The sequence below is a fragment of the Diabrotica virgifera genome, chromosome 7 (genome assembly GCF_917563875.1).
Source record: "Diabrotica virgifera virgifera chromosome 7, PGI_DIABVI_V3a".
Taxonomy (NCBI): domain Eukaryota; kingdom Metazoa; phylum Arthropoda; class Insecta; order Coleoptera; family Chrysomelidae; genus Diabrotica; species Diabrotica virgifera.
In genome coordinates, this window is record NC_065449.1 from 26,058,122 (window position 1) to 26,079,478 (window position 21,357).

A 21,357-nucleotide genomic window follows, 5' to 3' on the forward strand; every position below is an offset into this window, starting at 1 on the left:
TACAATTGCCTAAAACTGTATTCAACGTTTTTCACCATGCTTTTACATTTTTCAAAGAAACAAAAAAGTTGTCTTTTTATCGCTTCGTAGTCAAATATTTCCCTTTTCAAATACAATTACCAACTTTTTGTGCGAAAACATAAAAAGAAATGTTTCGAATTTTCTCAACTTAATTTCATCATTTTTAATTAACTTTTCTAAACTTTTAAGTTTGGTACTTTAATTAGTCGAGAAATGAGATCTTTACCCTAATGATCATTCATCTGGAGGGTTTTCTACCCTTTATTTTATTGCTAATAATACGTGCTTTAATTAAATAAAAACGATGTACATGGAAAACAAACCTTGGCTTAGAGAATGATCAAACAAACGAATAAGAGAAAAAGCGCTGGAGCAGACCAGATAAACACGAAACTTTTAATATATAAATAGAGGCCTCGTGCTCTACTTAGAAATGCTAGATTTAATAAAATGTGGGGTCTTTTGGAGGTCGCTGAACACGAATTTAAGGTCGGCGATGGTGTCCAAGGTACCTGGTGCCCAAGATGAAGCTCGTCGCCTAGAGTTTTATGTTATAATCATTCAAAATCAGTCAATAACTATCACTCGGGGGTTTTGGGGGTCGCTGAATACGAATTTTAGGTCGGCAATGGTGTTCATGGTACGTGGTGCCCAGGAATGAACTCGTCGCCGGGAGTTTTATGTTATAATCATTCAAAATTAGTCAATAACCATTACGCGGCAGTTTTGAGGGTAGCTGAGCACGAATTTCATGACGGCCATGGTTCCCGAGGTACCTGGAGCCAAGGTTGCAACTCGCCACCTGGAGTTTTATGCTATAATCATTCAAAATCAGTTGGGTGATGAGTTCCACCTTGGGCACCAGGTACCTTGGAGTCCATCGCTGTCATGAAATTTGTGCTCAACGACCGTCAAAAGCCACGAGTAATAGTTATTGGCTGATTTTAAATATTTATAACATATTCCTCTAAACGACGAGTACCACTCTGTATACAAGGCACATCGGAGACCATCGCCGTCATTAGATTCGTGCTCAGCGACCCCTCAAACTCCCTAGTAACGGTTTTTGACTGATTTTGAATCATTAGAACATAAAACTTCAGGCGAAGAGTTCCAGTCTGGGCACCAGCTACCTCGGAGACCATCGTCGTCATGAAATTCGTGATCAGCGACTCCCAAAACCCCCCGAGTAATGGCTACTGACTGATTTTGAATGATTATAACATGAACCTCCAAGCAACGAGTACCGCCCTGGGCACCTGGTGACTCGGAGACTATCACCGTCATGAAATTCGTGCTCAGCGACCCCCAATACCTTCGAGTAATGATCATTGACTGATTTTGAATGATTATAACATCAAACCAGGCGACGAGTTCCACCCTGGTCACCAGGGCCCTGATTCTAATTCAAATTTCGACTCAAAACAAGTCGCAATCAATATGGCGACGTTGAAATGCGACTGTGCGAGCCTTGTGGAATTTAGTTGAACTAACGAAATGACGTCACAAAATAGCGACTATCGAAATTAATAGCGACTCCAAAAAAGTGGTTGATATTTGAATTTCTAGTCGAAATTAGTCGGACTAAACGCAGTTCAATGTAGACCTATTCATAATAAAAAAAATCTCTTAATTAATGGAGTAGAGCAGGGGTTCTCAATCTGTGGTACATGTACCACTGGTGGTACATTTCATTAGGTGCGGTGGTACACAAAACGCAAAACCACAGCCAAAATTCAGCATATTTGTAGTTAATTAGATTATCTACCTCCATAGATACTTCAGTTAGGTGGTACCAAAAATAATTATAAGAATTTTGGTGGTACATGGCTCAAATACATTGAAAACCACTGGAGTAGAGCATCATGTACCTAGTACTAATCCGTTGGCGTCCAATGTAAGCCAAATTATTTACCAAATTTCACCATGTAGTTAGAACATACATCTTGACCAGTGTTTGGCATTGTGGCTATTTAGCAAGGACAGAGAGTTCACTGATGATGGACTGATAAGTTCGAAAACGTTTTGAACATAATCCGTTTGGATTTTTAAACATTTTTTAGAATTTTTATTAAATATACCAACTACACTAGGGAGTTTTACTTCATGTTAATTTTATTGAAATCTTAAGACTTCATATATTAGTAATACAGGGTGTCCCAGACTAACTTACCCACGCTATATCTCTTAAAGGAATAGAGATTTTCGAATGGGACAAAAGGTGATATATTCTACTTGTAATACACTTTAATATAACGTACAAAAAATCATCGCCTAAATAATCATCCCTTAGTTACAACCCCTAACTTTAATTTTTTTAATAGCACCCTATATATTTTTTTATAGTTTTGGATGTGGTCATCTATCGTCTATTCAACACTTTTTTTGAACATAAAATCGGTTCGTAAATAACCAAGAAAATATCAGTTTAGTTTTGTTAATTATGTGTCCCAGACTAATTTATCAAGCCTATATTTCATAAACGAATAGAGATTTTCGAATGGGACAAAAATGATCTATTACATTTGTAATACACTTTAATATGGCCTAGAAAAAAAATATCCCTTAAATATTCATCCCTTAGTTACAACCCTTTACTTTATTTTTTTTAATAGCACCCTGTAAGTTAGGGATGAATATTTAGGGGATGAATTTTTTCTACGCCATATGAAAGTGTATTACAAATGGAATAGATCAGATTTTGTGCCATTCGAAAATCTCTATTCGTTTAAGAAATATAGCCTGGATAAATTACAAGAATCTACAGGTCGAGCAAGTCTCGTAAATTTCACGATTGCGAGCCATGCTTCACGCAACCGTGTTTGCGTACTTGTGTTTCGAGTTGCGTGGTCGTGCGGAGTTATATTTACCAAATTTAAATATAATCGTTTTCTATCTGTTCTTAATGAGTTTTAGATAATTTTAGTTGTATTTCTTTGTAATTTTGTGTTGTACAAAGATTAATTTAACATTTTCTCTGGAATTATTAATTTAGAAAGATAATATGCTTCATTGGTGTTGTGTTTTGAAGTGTGAAATGCAAAGTAATTGTGATAAAGTCAAGATAAAGTTCACTTTTAAACTGAACTAAATAAGGTATCTGAGAGACAACAATGGTTAAATGCAATACAATGTACAGGTTTTACTAGCGAAATGAAAATTTTCCTGTCCTGTCTGCTGTAATCATTTTATATCTGGTAAGTTACAATTACAACAGTAACGATTTTTGAAGATGTTAACATTTTAATCTTATAGGAAAACCAGCCGACTTAATCGATAATAACAATCTCCAGATTGGGTTCCTTCAATAAATATGGTCTATAAACACAATGAAATAAGTTCCCCAAAATCTAAAATGGAGTGGTAGCAAAAGAGAATTAAAGGGAAAAATATTCATATTGAAATTATTTATAAGGCACTGGACTGTCTTAAATTCTACAATAATACTAGGTGGGTAAATGATTTTAGACATTTTTCATTAAGAGTAGATTAAGATTAAGTAGATTTTCATTCAGTAGATTTAAGACTTGTTTACACGGGTAGAGTAATGATGCAAGTACTTGATAGAGTAGAGTAACTCTACCTGTAAAAATGCTCAGCACAGTAGAATAGCTGGTAGAGTGTATAGTTGGAGTTAAAGTAGAGTGACTAGCAACCTATGGCAAAGTAACTACTCTATGACCACCACTATTGCCAAAATGTCTACTCGGCTGCACACTCTACCCATGGAACACGCTCAATTATGGCAGAATAGAGTAGGTAGGAGAGTACATGGGGGCGCTGTCATTCTGGCTGGAATTGTGTTTTGTGTAAATAGTGAAAATGAAGTTCACCGAAGATGAAACTTTAAAACTTGTAGAGCTATAATACGGCGAATACCAGTGTTTATGGAATTTAGGTAGTGTATACTACAGAAATAAAAGTTTGCAGCAAGCTGCGGAGGATGAAATCGTCGAAAGAATGGCAAAGGGGGCTTTGGAGTAAACAAGCTTAAGCAAAAAATTAAGAATTTAAGGTGCACTTATAATCAAGAGTGTTTAAAAATACAAAAATCGGTTTCACTATACTATAGTATTTTTACTACAAAAACGTTATTACGTAGGTCAAAATTTTTGACGTAAGAGAACTGTCAAAACATTAGAATGTGACTTTTCATTATTGCCATGTTTATAATAAACATGGCAATAAAGAAAAGTCACATTCTAATGTTTTGACAGTTCTCTTACGTCAAAAATGTTGACCTACGTAATAACGTTTTTGTAGTAAAAATACTATAGCATCAGTACTATACTTGTACTCTCCTCATGTGAATGGTATCAAGCCATTTTTGGTAGAGTACTACCACTACTCTACTCTCCTCAAAACTCTACCCATGTAAACAAGTCTTTAGAAACAGTGGAAAATGAGGTAGCTAGTAGAGTAGTAGTAGAGTAAAATATACTGGTTTAGCAAATTACAATGTTTTAAGGTAATACAGTAGCGATAAACAGGTAGCCAAAACATGTTCCAAGATTGTCACTGTAATTTTGAATATTTTTTCGAGGCATTTGGCACACGTATTCGTAAAATAATAAAGAATGGCGGTACAGAGCCCAATTTGAAAAATATATTAATATGTGGAAATTACTCTGTAATTATACAATATTTAAAAAACGAGCCTGTACCGCCATTAAGAAGAACAAAAAAATACACTTTCTTCAAATAAACTTTTTTATCCGATGCCTAGATTTTGTGTAATTTTGGAACTACTAATGAAATAAAAAATTTTAGTAGTTCCAAAATAACACAAAATCGGATAAAAAAGTGTATTTTTTTGTTCTTCTTAATGGCGGTACAAGCTCGTTTTTTTTATATTGTATTTAATTACAGAGTAATTTCCACATATTAATATATTTTTCAAATTGGGCTCTGTACCGCCATTCTTTATTATATTACGAATATGTTTGCCAAATATCTTGAAAAAATATTCAAAATTACAGCCGCAATCTTGGAACACATTTTCGCTACCTGTTGATCGATATAATGTTTCCTCTTAAGATAGTTTAATAGTTATTTATGATATAAGTATTAAAAGTACAATTTTAAGACGCGCATGTGAAAGTTAACTTGAAAAAATGATTTTATTAATGTTTTGACTTCCACATCAGATGTCATTGTCAAAATACAAAATATTCATTATTATTAGGTTTGTTCTAGCAAACAGTCAAACTAGTCAAAAACCATCAGCAAACAGTTGGTCAGTAAAAGAACATAATACAGTCACCAGTGCGATCCCCTCTACTCGCGCTGGTCCACTATTCGCTGATGGTTTCAAACTGATGCTAGAACAAACCTATTATTATTATGCATATCATTATCTGTAAATAATATTTCTTCTGATTGTTAATTGTAAAGGATAGAAAAATTACCATTTATTTTATTTTTTTTAGAATCAGCTGAGAGAAGTGGTCTACAAAAAACCAGGAAGGAAACGGAATATGTGGCTACGAAAGGCAAAAGAAAGGTTTACAAAGCAAATGTGACACATTTTTTTGAAATATTTAGGAATATCAGTAAATTGCATTAAAAAAATGTATGAAAAGATTTTGTTCAATAAAAATGTTTATATTTATCAAGGATGTATTATTTGGTATGGCCACATATCGTCAGTGATGTAATAATACATCCTATCTGTTTTTTCATGAGTTTTGTAAGAGAGACTAAAAACTTGTCTTAGGGTCACCTCCTGTTTTCATATGATATTTTTTGACTTGTTTTGTAGTAAATTAAACTATCTATGAACTACAAAACAAGTCAAAACTTACATATGAACACAGGAGGTGACCTTAAAACATGTTTTTCCATCTCTCATACAAAACTCATGAAAAAACAGATAGGAGGTATTGTCACATCAGCAAGGATGTACAGTGATGAGTGCCCTAATAACCGGCAAAATATGGGCAACATATTTAGTTGTGAGATAAAAAGAAATGAAACTAGTCGAGCTGGGAAATTTAGCGAAATTAACCTTTAAATTTACGTTATATTGATCCCACCTTTACACATATCGGAGGAGTATGTCAACTAAAATTGTCACTGTGACAGTGGTAGTTTCCAAACTCGTCTGATACGTCTGAAGGTGGTACACAATCAATACAATCTAAATGTATAAGTTAATATCGCTAAATTTCCCAGCTCGACTAGTTTCATGTCTATTTATCTCACTACTTAATACATCTTTTGTGCTATTTTGCCGGTTATTAGAGCGCTCATCACTGTATTTCTGGTATATCCAGGGAATGTCTACAAAATATATTTTGAATGTCCAGAGAACATTCGTGGACATTCATGGAATGTTCCAATCAGGTAATGTTTAAAATGCTGACACAGGATTTTCCTGGGATGTTCAGGGAACATGTTTTCGGGGATATTCCAGGAATTTTTCAATGTCTGTGTACCTTCTATGGACCTATATGGAATATTTTGGTGTTATTACCGCCGCACTCCACTTGTGATTTGTAATCAGGAAGATTGAACACATTGTTTCAAATACAAGTCAATCCATTTGTGACTAAATAATCATGGATTGACTTCTATTTGAAAGAATGTGTTCAATCTTCACAACTACAAATCGCAAGTGGAGTCCGGCGCTTAGGGCTACTTCCTCTTCGGTATTATGTATTATACTACAGAAATCAGGAACTTTCCTTCTAAATATATGTATGCATCTTGGCCATCAAACATATTCTTCCAAACATTTTTTTAAGGGGTTACATAGGTATTGTGGGTAAAAAAAGTGACTTTTTAAAAAAATTATATCTCGAAAACTAAAATTTATTTTTATTTATAATTGGAACATGTAAAAGTATAGTACTTAAGGTAGTCTCAAAAAAAGTTTCAGCCAAAAATATTCATTTTTGTAGAGTTTAAGTTTTTTTGCGTTGGCAGCATAACTAAGTCCAGTGTCTCATCTGAAATCAAAAAGTTTCTTGTAGTTTATACCTCTGGCTAGAATATGAACGAGGGAATTAAAAAAAAAATGAAATTTGAAGATTTTACATAAGTTTAAACACATTTTTGACCCCAATTTTTCTCATTTTTAAAGTAGTTTTTTTTATAAAACAAAAATGACCTCATCTAATAAAAAATCCTTTGTTCATTCACTAGCCAGAGGTATAAACTACAAGAAACTTTGATTTCAGATGAGACTGGACTTGTTATGCTGCTCACGGCAAAAAAGGGCTGTTGTCGAAAAATTGCAGTCAACTCTACAAAAATGGATATTTTTGGCTGAAATTTTTTTGAGAGTACTATACTTTTACATGTTTCAATTATAAATAAAAATAATTTTTAGTTTCCAAGATATAATTTTTTAAAAAGTCACTTTTTTACCTGCAAGACAACAACTTAACAAATTGTTGATTTCAAATTGTAACAGTTGTTTTGCAAAGTATGCTGCCCTCTTGTATTTTCTGTGTTATCTTCATCATACAATTACTTCATCTAAAAACTGCGATATATTCGCAACAACAAAAACAAACAAAACAAAAAAAAATAAAACAAAAGTTTAACCACCTTCACACAACAGAATCAAGCAATCAAGTTACACAAATTTTCAAACACCTCACCTGACACAGCGTCTCAAGTACGATTGCGCGAATTGGTAAATATAACTCCGCACGACCACGCAACTCGAAACACAAGTACGCAAACACGGTTGCGTGAAGCGTGGCTCGCAATCGTGAAATTTACGAGACTTGCTCGACCTGTAGATTCTTGTGGATAAATTAGTCTGGGACACACAATTTAACAAAAATAAACTGATAGTTTCTAGGTTATATACGAACCGATTTTATTTTAAAAAAATGTGTTGAATAGACGATAAAAGACCACATCCAAAACTATACAAAAATATACAGGGTGCTATTAAAAAAATTAAAGTTAGGGGTTGTAACTAAGGGATGATTATTTAGGGGATGATTATTTTGTACGCCATGTTAAAGTGTATTACAAGTAGAATATATCACCTTTTGTTCCATTCGAAAATCTCTATTCGTTTAAGAGATATAGCGTGGGTAACTTAGTCTGGGACACCCTGTATAGCTATGCAAAGTCCTCAGAAAGTGTGCTATTTGGTTTATAAACAAATTAGCGCTCCGAAATCTTTTTTTCAATTATTGCTCTGTAACTCAGAAAATTTGAACGTTAAACCAAAAGGTCGGCGGACGTTTCCCCAACTGTTATCAATACGACTAACTTCACGCGTAACTTTGATACGAGAATCTGAAATCGAGATCCCGTCATTCGTTAAGCGTGATAAAGTGAGTACAAAAACATACATATTTCTTTCTTTGTAATTACAGCTTCAGTTTAGCGTACAAGCCGACAAACCAGTGCTGGCGCGTGACCTTGAGCGAAAATACACAGCGACAAATGTAAAATACGAGAAGGTCAGCCGCCACCACTCGCTTGTCGCACTGTACACTTCTCATAGTATCTGCCGATAAGGTAGAGTCGTGTGGGGAAAAAGTCGCGCGCCCAAACCAAAAAAACTCACATAAATATTCACTGTAATTTAATTCTGCACTTAGATATTTTTTTCCGATTTCCTTCGGCGGTAATTTTCCTCAAAAAATTCGGGTTTTCCAAACAAAACCTTTAATTTTCAACTCAAATTTTAGGGAAGTAATTATTTTTTTTATTTATTTATTTTATTTATTTATTTAACCTCCTTTAATACACAAAATAATTGTTATTACATTAAAAGAGTGCTTACTACTGCTAAAAACTCATTCCTATATTAAGTACTAAACCTAAACAGAATAGAACAAGTAAAAAAAAACACTACAAATACATCAAAAATTACATCTAAATACAAATAAATACATCTAAATAAAATTTTACGACAACTTTTGTATACTAGAAATTTGTTTCAGAAGCAACTTTTATTTGTTTCACAGAAGAATTTAAAAAGTCTATATCACAGTTAATTATCATATGGTTACATAACATCTTATCTATGGGTGAACAATCAGTCTTATTAGTTGAGAACAGTCGTTTGTTATTAATTCTTAAATGTGTTTTTGGAACATGAAATTTAATATTATTTATAAAAAAGCAATCTTTATATTTAATGTGATTTACAACATAGTATATAAAAAGGGCTGAATGAAAATGTCTTCTATTATCCAGTCGCTGAACTTTAAAACAATATCTTTATCAATAATTAAATAACTTGGTGACATAATCTTTTTTTACGAAAATCATAGTTATTCTGGTGGATCATAATCTTTCTGGATATTATTTCGACCAAAATTTTTTAATTAACATTTTAATTACCTATTCATCATTTAATAATCCTGACATCTTTGCATATTGTCAGTAACAGCTGTTGATTGTAAAAATGGTAGCCATTTTTTAAAAAACACATTAAATCTGATTATTTTATACATTTAAGGGTTTTTACCCTGACCAGTGGTTAGATCCCTGGGTTCATTTTTAAATTAGAATGTGTTTGTTCAAAGTTTTCTCTTTATTTGAGGTAGTTACAATAATTATAAGACGATAGCTCTGATGATGGCATTAAAAATTCTGAAAGTACTTAGCTGATTTTAATAAATTTATTTATCTACGACTGATACATAATATATGTATTATACTTGTGGTGTTTGCAATATAATGCCATATAATAATCCCTTAGGGATTAATAATGCGGGATTAATAGCTATTAATCCCTCTGGCACAACAATCACAAAATTCACCACGGAAACAAAATAATCAACCTCAAAAAGTGTCACTGTCAAACAAATAGTATATTTGACAGTTTGTGTTGAGATGGACGAAAATGAAGAATCTTTTAATTGTACACCACCAGAAATTGTAGAACTAGCTACAGAAACAGCATCTACCTTAATACCTGAAACATCGAAATCAATTTATAATAAAACGTACGCAACCTTCAACGAATGGCGTGTTCGAAGTCAACACAGGTAGCTGAAGGATACATTGATCAGTCTATGAGAAACAAGGCAACTACAGCAGATACTATCGCTAAAGAGATAAACAGTAATGTACCATCTTCTTGTTCTACAGCAATCGAGATCCCAAATATTTGTATTAAAAACTCTACTAAAGTTAATGATGATTCTCAACCAATTCAGTTTATTAATTGTACTATTACTAATTTTAATGTTTTTAACAAATAAAGTTGTTCATTAAAAATCTTAAATTAATTAATTTGTCGTAGATAAAGTAGAGTATACTACTCGCAATAATGGCTCTCATTCCCTCGGAATGTTACTCCCTCGCCGCTAACGCGGCTCGGTTCGTAAATATTCCTCGGGAATAATAGCCATCATTATTGACTCGTGGTATAGTCTACTATTACACACTATCGATCTTTGAAAACATACACCAGTTCCCGTTTTGATTTTAATTATTGCTAAACTATTGGTTAGATTGTCACCGGCCTCCTGATGTATAATCTACTATAAAAATCTTTCATGTCATAAATCTTTCATGTCTTTCATAAATCTTTCAATTTATTTAATTATTGATAAATAATTACTTCCCTAAAATTTTAATTGAGAATTGTAGATTTTTTTGGGAAAACTCGGATTTTCCGAATAAAATTTTTGTTGAAGGAAATCGGAAAAAAATAACCTTGTGCAGAACTAAATTACGGTGAATTTTTTTTTGAGTGTTTTTGGTTTAAAGGAAAAATCTTAGGAGTTACAGAGCACTTATTAAAAAAAAAGAAGATGTAGGAGTGCTAATTTGTTTATAAATAAAATAATATACTTTCTGCGGACTTTTCATACCCCATATTACTAATATATGCAATCTTAAGATTCGATTTTAACAATAAAATAGTTGGTAAATAACTTTTCCCAAAAATGGCATTTTTTCGATAATTTTCCCAGACTATCAACAAATGTTGTGGTGGTTGCGTAGCCAATAAATCCAATAAACCGGAGCGCCAACCCAAATTTTGAGTAGTGTCAAAATGATAACGTTAATATCCCCAGTTGGAACTAATATCGAAATAAATAAGAATCGCTATAAATTGCGACCATCATGGCGGCGTCGAAATTAAATAGCGACCTCGAAATGAATTAGAATCAGGCCCCAGGTACCTCGGAGACCATCGTCGTCATGAAATTCGTGTTCAGCGACCCCCAAAACCACCCGAGTGTAAAAATTGAACTCATTTCCGACAATATTTCGCGAGTCCTACATTTTTCAATATCCATCTCTTCGAGATATACTTTGAAAATGCATTTTTCTCATGCAAAAAATGCAATTTTTGCAAAAGGTCGAAGCCACGGAAATGGATGCCATCAGAAGATCGATGAGAATATCAAGAGCCGAAAGAATAAGGAATGAAGTAATAAAACAACAAATGGGTGTAGAGGGCACTATAGTTGAGGATATTGAAAGAAAACAGCTCATATGGTATTGGCATGTGAGCCGAATGGGGGACGAAAGATTGCCTAAAAAAACTATGATGTGGCAACCCCCAGAGAAGAAAAAACGAGGACGACCACCACAGAGCTGGAATCTGGGAGTTAGGAAAGCGATTAGCACTCGAAATCTAAATGAAGACCTAACTCAGGACAGAATACAGTGGCGTTTGGGAGTCGGACAACGTCGTAAGACGTTATAAAACCGAATATATATATATATATATATATATATATATATATATATATATATATATATATATATATATATAAAATTCAATTTTCATCTCCCGGAGATCAATTTAGTTCACAAAATTTTCTGATACTCTCTCGAATCGAATACAAAAAGTTGCATGATAATTCATCTTACTGCACAAAATTCCTAGGTTTTGGGTTTTTAGTGCTTCGTTGATTCGCCTGCGATGGTAGCGTCTAATATATTTCTCCATTTTTTTCTAGAAAATAATATGGATTCGTTGATAATTCTTTGCTTTAGCTCTGCAATATTGGCTGGTTTAGTTTTCTAAAATCCTACTTTTGAAGTATCCATCGTACAAATAATCTTTAGCAATAATCTAATAACGCCGAACATTTACACGAAAATGAGCTGGAGCCTCGTCTTGCTGAAACAATATCTCGTTAAAATTGGCTCCAAAATGTTTTTCAGTGCAGGTACAATTTCATTCATAATTATCGCTTGTTAAATTTCGTTCTATAAAAAATGGCTCTATAAACTGAGTATCCACTATATCCAGTTTGCATGTATAAAGTGTGGATTTACCTCAATGAAGTAGCTTAAATTGTAGCGATTCGAAAGTGAAAATGTAAATAAACACACATGTATAATAAATAATTGTATTCAATATAACGGGAGAATTAATTAGTCAGATTGCGAGAGAGTTTCAACTAAGTTTGGTTTTGCTTGCAGTTTAGACTAGAATGTAATCATCGTCGTCATCAGCTGGGTACAATTCATTGAATTTAACTACCAAAAAAGTATTGATAGGTGAACAAGTGTATCTTTGCTGGTCAACCACCTACCGAGGGTAAATACCACAATTAGCATATAAGTATTAACTCATACATCTGCACGCAACGTGTTAAATGCTATTCATCGTAGATTATTTGAGGTTTTCATCCCAAATGCCGACATTAGATATATACGTATGCGCATGTAATTTACTCTCACGAATTTACTTAAAAATCTCTTTTTTTCCAGGCTATCTGACAAAGTGACCACTTATCAACGCTGGACTGAACTTACCGGCATAAAGCACAGGAATTCTTGTCGGTATTAATAGATTTCCAACCCCTCGTCGAGCTTTCTGCGCTGAAATCCAGGTAAACAAGGGGAAAAAGCAGAGACCAGCGCTAAGTGCCGGCATTTTACCAAGATTTTCATTAGTCTAGCCCTATAATGGTCGATTTCGGACAGAAGGAGCGTACCAACAGATTCGTTTGTCCCAACGACAGGCAATTAGCGCTGAGGGCTAAGTAAGTACATATTTTATCACTGGCTCTCGGTTCTTGTTTGGGGAGGAGGGAACCGGTGGTGTATTTGGATGGTGTTTTGCAGAAATGAACTAAGCCGAAAATTCTAAAAAAAAAAAACGATTTTATGTGTAATAGGACACTGAACACATCCTATGGAAAATGCAATGTCACTTAAATGCAACACAATTTACATCAGTAGATTCGTCATTACAGTTAAAATTACAGTAATTTCATATCGTTGCGATAACTCGTAACATTGCGCTAACAAACTGAATTTTGATTAATAACGGCGTAAATTGTCATCATCAGCCTCTCTCAATCCACTGCTGGACATAGGCCTCCCCTGTTTGTCTCCAAAGTGTTCTATCTTGTGCTTTCTGTATCCAGTTTTTTGTTGTCTTTCGTAAGTCGTCTTGCCATCGTGTTGGTGGTCTTCCTCTGCTACGTTTATCGGCTCTTGGTCGCCATTCAACTAGTTTGCGAGTCCATCTTCCGTCCTTCATTCTGGCAACGCAACGTGTCCATGGAAATGGGCTGGACACGTTGGACATGGCGTAAATAATCACATTTTTGAATATCATAATACTGTCATATTCTTTAAAAAGACAACCAAATGCAACGGTGACAGTAAAATTCTCGCGTTAGAGATTCCATAGTAAATCACGAGGGAAAACCAGGAAGAACCTCGTGATACTATCCCGACATCGTAAGTATTTGGTCTTACATTTAGTTTACTCTCAAAACTAATACCAAATTCCTACTGTAATATATAATATATATCGTACCATCAATGCAAGACTATCACAACCCAAAAATTGCCATTTTTTGTTTTTTTTTTATGAATCTGTAATGGTAATGGGTAGTCTAACATAATGCCAGAGTATTATAACTTAACATTAATATTGTATAATAATGTCTTATATTAAATTTTGAGTTATAATTCTCTTTCATTATGTTAGACTACCCATTACCACTACAGATTCATAAAAAACAAAAGATGGAAATTTTTGAGTTGTGATAGTCTTGCATTGATGGTGCGATATGTTGTTTAAATTATAAATAATGTAAATAATACATAGATATATAAATAATACTAAAATATAAAATATTTACTAACTTGATATGTTATTGACTTACTAATCGCGGCATTTTCTTTTTATTGACTTCCTCTTTCGGTATGTGTAACCACATCCTACTGCATTCTACCGATCAATTTGCGACACAATTGGTTTCATTTAGCATAATTAGAGCCGCTTCTTTGGTTTTTCTCTTTTACTATCTGTTTCTTTCAGGACTATATTTGAATCTCTCCATTGAACTCTATGTTCATTATCCCAGGCGTGTTGACATATTTGAGATCCATCAAATTCTCTATTTTTAATATAAGATTGATGTTCACTTATTCTAACGTCTTATGGTCTTGATATTTCACCTAAATAAAATTGTTCCCATTCACAAGGTATTTTATAAATACGGTTCTTTGTTCTTTCTTGTTCATTGTTAGGTTTAGTTTTAGATATAATAGATCTCAACGTGTTTGTTGTTTTGAATGTTGTTGAAATATTGAATCTCTTCTCGGATAGTCATTTTATATATGGTATTGATATTTTCCTCGTATTATTTCTTGTGAATGTTGTAGGATCAGGTTCTAAGTTGTTCTGTTCCATTCGATCCAATCTTGACAATTCCTTATTTATAAACGATAAAGGATAATCATTTTTTAATAAAACAGATGTAAACAATTGTTTTTCTTCTAAAAATGAATTTTCGTTAGAACAAGTAATTTTGGCTCTATCATATAAGGATTTAATGATGCCCTTTTTAACGGTTGATTCCCTTTTTGAGTTGAGGTTGATTTCATGTAATCGAATGAACTATCTTTCAGTAAAGTCGTCCCATGAATGCAACTCATAAATATTGGCAATATAATTTTAAAGTCTTCTACTTTAAAATGTATAATATATGTCTGAATTGCCGATATAAATGAGTCAGATTAAATAAATTATTAGAAGAATTTTTTACTAAGCCACAACATTTTTGTGTAATATTAATATTTTTTATATTTTGACAACGACACCCGATTTGGACGTCAAAACGTCAATAAAATTATTTTTTTCAATTTAATTGTAGCTTATTTCCCATCTAAATAGTTAATTATAAAAATTCCACAAGGAAATAGCTTCAGAACAAGATTAGTTGTTGCGGAGAACCATTTCCTCAGGTTCTTTAACCATGATATTCTTCTTCTCGCAATTCCTCGCTTTCCGAATACTTTTCCTTGAAGGATTAACTTCAGTAATCTGTATTTAGTGCCGTTTCTCATGTGTCCGAGATATTTTAACTTTCTTGTTTTCATGGTGTACATCACCTCTCTTTTTTCCCCATTCTTCGTAATACGGTCTCGTTGGTTATCTTGTCCGTCCATGATATCCTTAGGATTCGCCTGTACAGCCACATCTCGAAGGCTTCAAGTTTTTTTCCATCGCTTCAGTAAGTGTCCAGGATTCAACTCCGTAATATAACATTGAGAAGAGATAACATCGTAGGAGCCTTACTTTTATCTCCAGATTAACGTTGTAAACTTTAAAGAGTTTGGCCATGTTACTGAATGCACTCCTAGCCTTCTCTATTCTACATTTTATTTTTTGTGAGTGATCCCATTATTCGTTTACTATCGTTCCAAGATGGGTATACTGTTTTACTCGGTTCACTATTAGTCTAGTCGTTATTAAAAATAGCTTAACCAAGCGTGAGCTAAGCTGATTGAGGAACTATACTATCTTAATACCTGCAGATATGAAATAATTGCCTAAGGCTACGGCTCCACGGGCGAGAAATTGACGCTAGCAGTAGCCGTAAAACGAACTTAAGGTTCCGAGGAACGGAATAGGAATAGCCGAACTGTACCGACTACAGGACTTTGCGTAGTCGGTACAGTTCGGCTATTCCTATTCCGTTCCGCGGAACCTTAAGTTCGTTTTACGGCTACTGCTAGCGTCAATTTCTCGCCCGTGGAGCCGTAGCCTTAAGGACCAAACCAGATGGGTCACTCTGCAGCGCTACTCTGTGAATCCACAGAGTGGCTGAAACGGGCGATTTTCTAGCGCCGGCGACTACTACCCTGCGAAGTGGATCGTTTGGAAGGGTGCGTCGTTTAATGTAATGGGTGAGAAAAAACAGTAAGTTTGTTCAAATGATTAAAAACTTGCCGGCTAATATTTTTTTTAAAGTGTGTTCGTCAAAATCAGTGTTTTTAATGTCCATAGTTTTAAATATTTTATAAAATTTCAACGCTTTTGAAAAAATACCAATAAACTCAATAAATGGAATTAAGAAGAACCAGACAAAAACAGCTATATCACAGAAAGAAGCACATAAAAAATCAACCAGTACATCTGGTATCCTACAGGCGTAAAATAGTTTGATACAACCTGACAACTGAGTGAAAGAGGCCCTTAAGGAGATGATGACATTGAATATATCTAAACATGTTAGCTTGTAACCCTATTTTAACTGATATCTTATCGTTTTGTTTTCAACAACAAACAATAAAACCTTTGTTGGCCTAGGATGGGACCCCACTATTTAACATAAATAAACAAACAAGATTGTGAGTTTTTGTTTTGTTCAGTTCAAATAATAATAATAATAATATACGTTTATTCAAATTAATAGTTAGTACAATAATTTACAATTTCGGTTTACTTACACTAAAATAAACGTAAAAAAAGTCTTAAAAGCCTAAACATGCTTGTTGACTTAATCTGGCTAATATTGACAAGTTTATGTTTATTGTTTTTTTTTACAAATCATTATTTTATTTTACAGTTTCTAATCTAATTTCTATGTTTTTTTTATCTAGTATAATTTAAATTTATTTAATTGTTACACAACTCCCTGTTTTCTTTTACCCAAGCAGTAACTAATTTTTTTATACAAACAAAAATTTTTGATATTTTTCAAATTTATGGGCAATTGATTGTATATTCTTGGAGCAAAATATTTAATTGACCGTTGTGTGATTGTTTTTAAAGTGTGAAGACATTCGACATTCAATTTTCTTCTTGTTTCATAATTTGACACTTTTACTTTAAGAGGAATTTTATCTTTATAAATATTTTTAAGTAACTCTAAACAGTACAATTGCCGAACATCAAGAACCTGAGTTTCATGAAAAAGTTGGTCTGAGGGATATGTTTTTCGTTTTCCATATATTAGTTTAAGAAACCATTTCTGAGTATTTTGAAGGGTCACCAGATGGCAATCAGCTACTCCACCCCATCCTAAAATCCCATATACAAGATGAGATTGTACTAGAGACAGGTAAAGCATTTTAAGCTGTTCAACATCCAAAAACTCTTAAATAGCGGAATTTTGGTAGCAGTCCTCGTATTTTTCTTATAATATTTTTTATTTGAAGTCCCATTTAAGGTGCCTGTCAATTAAAACTCCTAAATATTTTATCGTACCATCAATGCAAGACTATCACAACCCAAAAATTACCATTTTTTGTTTTTTATGAATCTGTAATGGTAATGGGTAGTCTAACATAATGCAAGAGTATTATAACGTAATAATAATATTGTTTAATAATGTCTTATATTAAATTTTGAGTTATAATACTCTTTCATTATGTTAGACTACCCATTACGATTACAGATTCATAAAAAACAAAAAATGGTAATTTTTGAGTTGTGATAGTCTTGCATTGATGGTGCGTTATGTACTCTGCTTTAGATATTTGTTGTTTTTTATTTATTTTTAATGAATTAAAAGTTGGCAGAGAATTTTTATATATTGCAAAAGGTATATATTTAGTTTTTTCATAGTTTAATGTGAGTTTGTTTATTTGCAACCATGTTTTTATAATTTTAAAGTCTTGTTCTGCTATAATTTTAAGATCTTCCCAATTATCTGCCTTATAAAAAATCGCAGTGTCATCAGCAAAACTAATTATGTTTCCAACAGTTTTTAGTTTGAGCATGTCATTAACATAGAGTGTAAAAAGTAGAGGGCCTAAAACGGTCCCTTGCGGTACGCCATAATTAATTACTTCAGGATCACTTTTGACACCATCAATTTCTACAAATTGTTTTCTGTCAGTTAAGTAACTTTTTAGTAATGTCAAAACCCTTCCTCTCAGACCATACTTCTCAAGTTTTTTAAACAAGATCTCGTGAGATATCGTGTCAAATGCCTTAGAGAGATCGACGAATATGCATAAACTACGTTTATTAGACTCAAAAGCTTCTGATATTTGTGATGTTAGTTTACAAATCGCATCTTGTGTCGATTTTCTTTCTCTAAAACCGTATTGGCAATCCGATATTATACTAAACCTATCAAAAAAACTTACTAATCTATTCTTTAAAATTTTTTCAAATATTTTGGAAAAACAGACAACAAAGAGACTGGTCTGTAGTTAATCACGTCTTCTTTATTTCCTTTTTTAATCAGAGGTTTGATTGTGCCTATTTTCAGACATTCTGGAAAGCAACCATCCTGAAAACATGCATTAAGAGGAAACAGTAGCGATCAACAGGTAGCTAAAACGCGTTCCAAGATTGCGGCTGTAATTTTGAATATTTTTTCGAGATATTTGGCACACGTATTCGTAATATAATAAAGAATGGCGGTACAGAGCCCAATTTAAAAAATATATTAATATGTGAAAATTACTCTGTAACTAAATACAATATTAAAAAAGCGAGCCTGTACCGCCATTAAGAAGAACAAAAAAATACACTTTCTTCAAATAAACTTTTTTATCCGATGCCTAGATTTTGTGTCATTTTGGAACTACTAATTTTTTTTATTTCATTAGTAGTTCCAAAATGACACAAAATCTAGGCATCGGATAAAAAAGTTTATTTGAAGAAAGTGTATTTTTTTGTTCTTCTTAATGGCGGTACAGGCTCGTTTTTTTAATATTGTATTTAATTACAGAGTAATTTCCCCACATTAATATATTTTTCAAATTGGGCTCTGTACCGCCATTCTTTATTATATTACGAATATGTGTGCCAAATATCTCGAAAAAATATTCAAAATTACAGCCGCAATCTTGGAACGCGTTTTGGCTACCTGTTGATCGCTACTGTATCACCTTAATGAGAAAAGTTAAAGGAGTAATAATTTCTTCCTTAATTTGTTTGATGGTTTCTGTCTTGATCTCATCCCAGCCAGGAGATTTTTTGTTTTTTAAAGATTGTATTGCATTTACCACTTCTTTTTGGTCAACGAGATACAAGTACATGCTGCTTTCTATCCTATCTATTTCCTCAGTCTGGTCATTACAAACGGGTATTTTTTGTGCATATTTTTGTCCTACTGTGCTGTAATGTGTATTAAATTCATTTGCAATTTCTTTTCTGTCTGTTATTATTTCTCCTGTTTTGGTTTTAATCGATTCAATTTTTGTATTTCCTTTTATTTTTCCGCACAATGAATTTATTACATTCCAAAGTGATGAAGAAGAGGTCTTATTTTTTTCAATTCGTTGTTTTGTATAATTTCGTTTTGCAGTTTTAACTAAAAGCCTTAATTTATTTTTATATTCTGTATATCGTTGTTTTTTTAAATTATCTGAGGGATCTTGGATTAGCTGATCATACAATCTATGTTTTTCATGTACAGCCTTTAAAAGTTCCTCTGTCATCCAATCTTTTTTAAAAGTGGTTTTTAGATCATTTCTTTTTAAAATAATTGTATTTTTGTATATTAAATTTAAAATTTTGTCGATGAAAAGTTTAACCGCTTCATTTTTATTTGTTTTATTATAAATATCCAACCACCTTTCCTGCTTCAAATTGTTTTTTAGATTTTTGTAGTTGATGTACTTCTTTATTATTATTTTGTTTTATTTGGTTTTGGTTAGACTAGGGATGGAAACTGCGATTGGATAATGATCTGAAGTAGTATTATTTTCAAATACAAATGAAGTTATGTTAGTGTAATCAGCAGGTCTTTTTATAAAGAAATGGTCTATATAAGTTTGACTTCTAGGTCTAGTTGTTTTATTTATATAAGACAAGAAATTTTGTGAAGCTAGAATATTTTGGTATTCTTCAGTGTGATCTAGATCCTCAAACAAATTAATATTAATATCACCAACTAATATATGGAAGCACATTCGTTTTTTACTTATGAGGTATTGATGCAAATTCTGATTAAAACTATTTATGTTTACTGTCGGTGATTTATAGAGAGCGCTCAAACAGATTTTTGTTTTATTATAGTTTAAAATGACTTCAAGTAACTTGATGTTCCCCAATGGTACAACAGAATATTCTCTACCTATGGTACATATGTTATAGAGGATTTAATGTAAATAATAACTCCATCATTTTTGTTTAAATCACGATAATTGTATAATAAATCGTAATTTTTTAACAAAAATGGAGTTTTATCAATATCATCTTGAATGTATGTCTCCGTAAGAAGTAGTATATCAAAGTTAACATGTAGAGTTGACAAAAAAAAAACAAAAATTATCAAAATTCTTACCTATACTGCTAACATTACAATGAATTATTTTTAAGTTATTTTATCGTCACTGCGTAATCCTTATTAAAACTATCACTACTTACACATTTGGTGTCCACTTTTTCTTCTTCGTAGTCTCTAACATAGTTATCCATTTTTTTTAACTAGCACACACTAATTATTTCCGCACAATTTACATTACATATGTCGATGTAATAGTACACACATTTAATGGTGTTCGTTTGACCTGGTTTTCATTTTTTTCTTTTCTTCAAACGAAGGATTTGATGTAGTGGATGACTTTTGCGGCTTGGTTGATTTTCCAGTAACAGCAGACACAGATGGATGTTTTTTTGGCGTTGGCTCTTTTTCATTAGCCTTGGGTATTTTTCGGTTTATCTTGTTTTCTATCTTTTCTTCGGTCTTCTGTCCAGTTGAGGCGACAAATATATCCTCTTCCTCCGGAAAAGTTGGGTTTTCTTCAAGTTCTTTGGGCGTATAGCTTTGATGGTTTACAAATAGTTTGTTGCCCCGTATATAGCTGTTTTTTCCTGGTTCTTCTTCTCTTACGATTTTTAAGTGTTTTTTTAAGATCTTCAGATCTTCCTGCTGACTTTTTGTTAAATCAAGTGATATAAATATACCTGTGCCCTTTAAATTTTTTCCATTTTTTAGAATTTCTGTTTTTTTTGTATGTCGAGTTAACTCAATTTTAATTGGGCATTTATCCGTGCTACCCATGCAGTATACGTCACATATCTTTCTCTGAAATGTCTACTTTTAGAGCGTTGCTTAAATCACTACAGAGCTTTGGGATTTCCGAAATTGCAGATTTTTCTAATCCAAATACTACTAGATTATTTTTCTTGCAAGTTATTTGCACACTTTCCAGAGCTTTTCGCAGAGATAAATTTTC

General features: G+C 32.8%; 1 protein-coding gene across 2 annotated transcripts in view; it reads left to right on the top strand.

Moving 5' to 3' along the window:
* Window positions 1–21,357, top strand: part of LOC114328696 (synaptotagmin-C) — a 239,170-nt gene that overhangs the window by 30,528 nt on the left and 187,285 nt on the right. For both annotated transcript variants that reach the window (XM_050656829.1, XM_028277628.2), the window contains exon 2: window positions 12,682–12,956. In XM_050656829.1, the coding sequence (XP_050512786.1) occupies window positions 12,880–12,956 (77 nt within the window). In that variant the 5' untranslated portion in view covers window positions 12,682–12,879. The remainder of the gene's footprint in view (window positions 1–12,681; window positions 12,957–21,357) is intronic.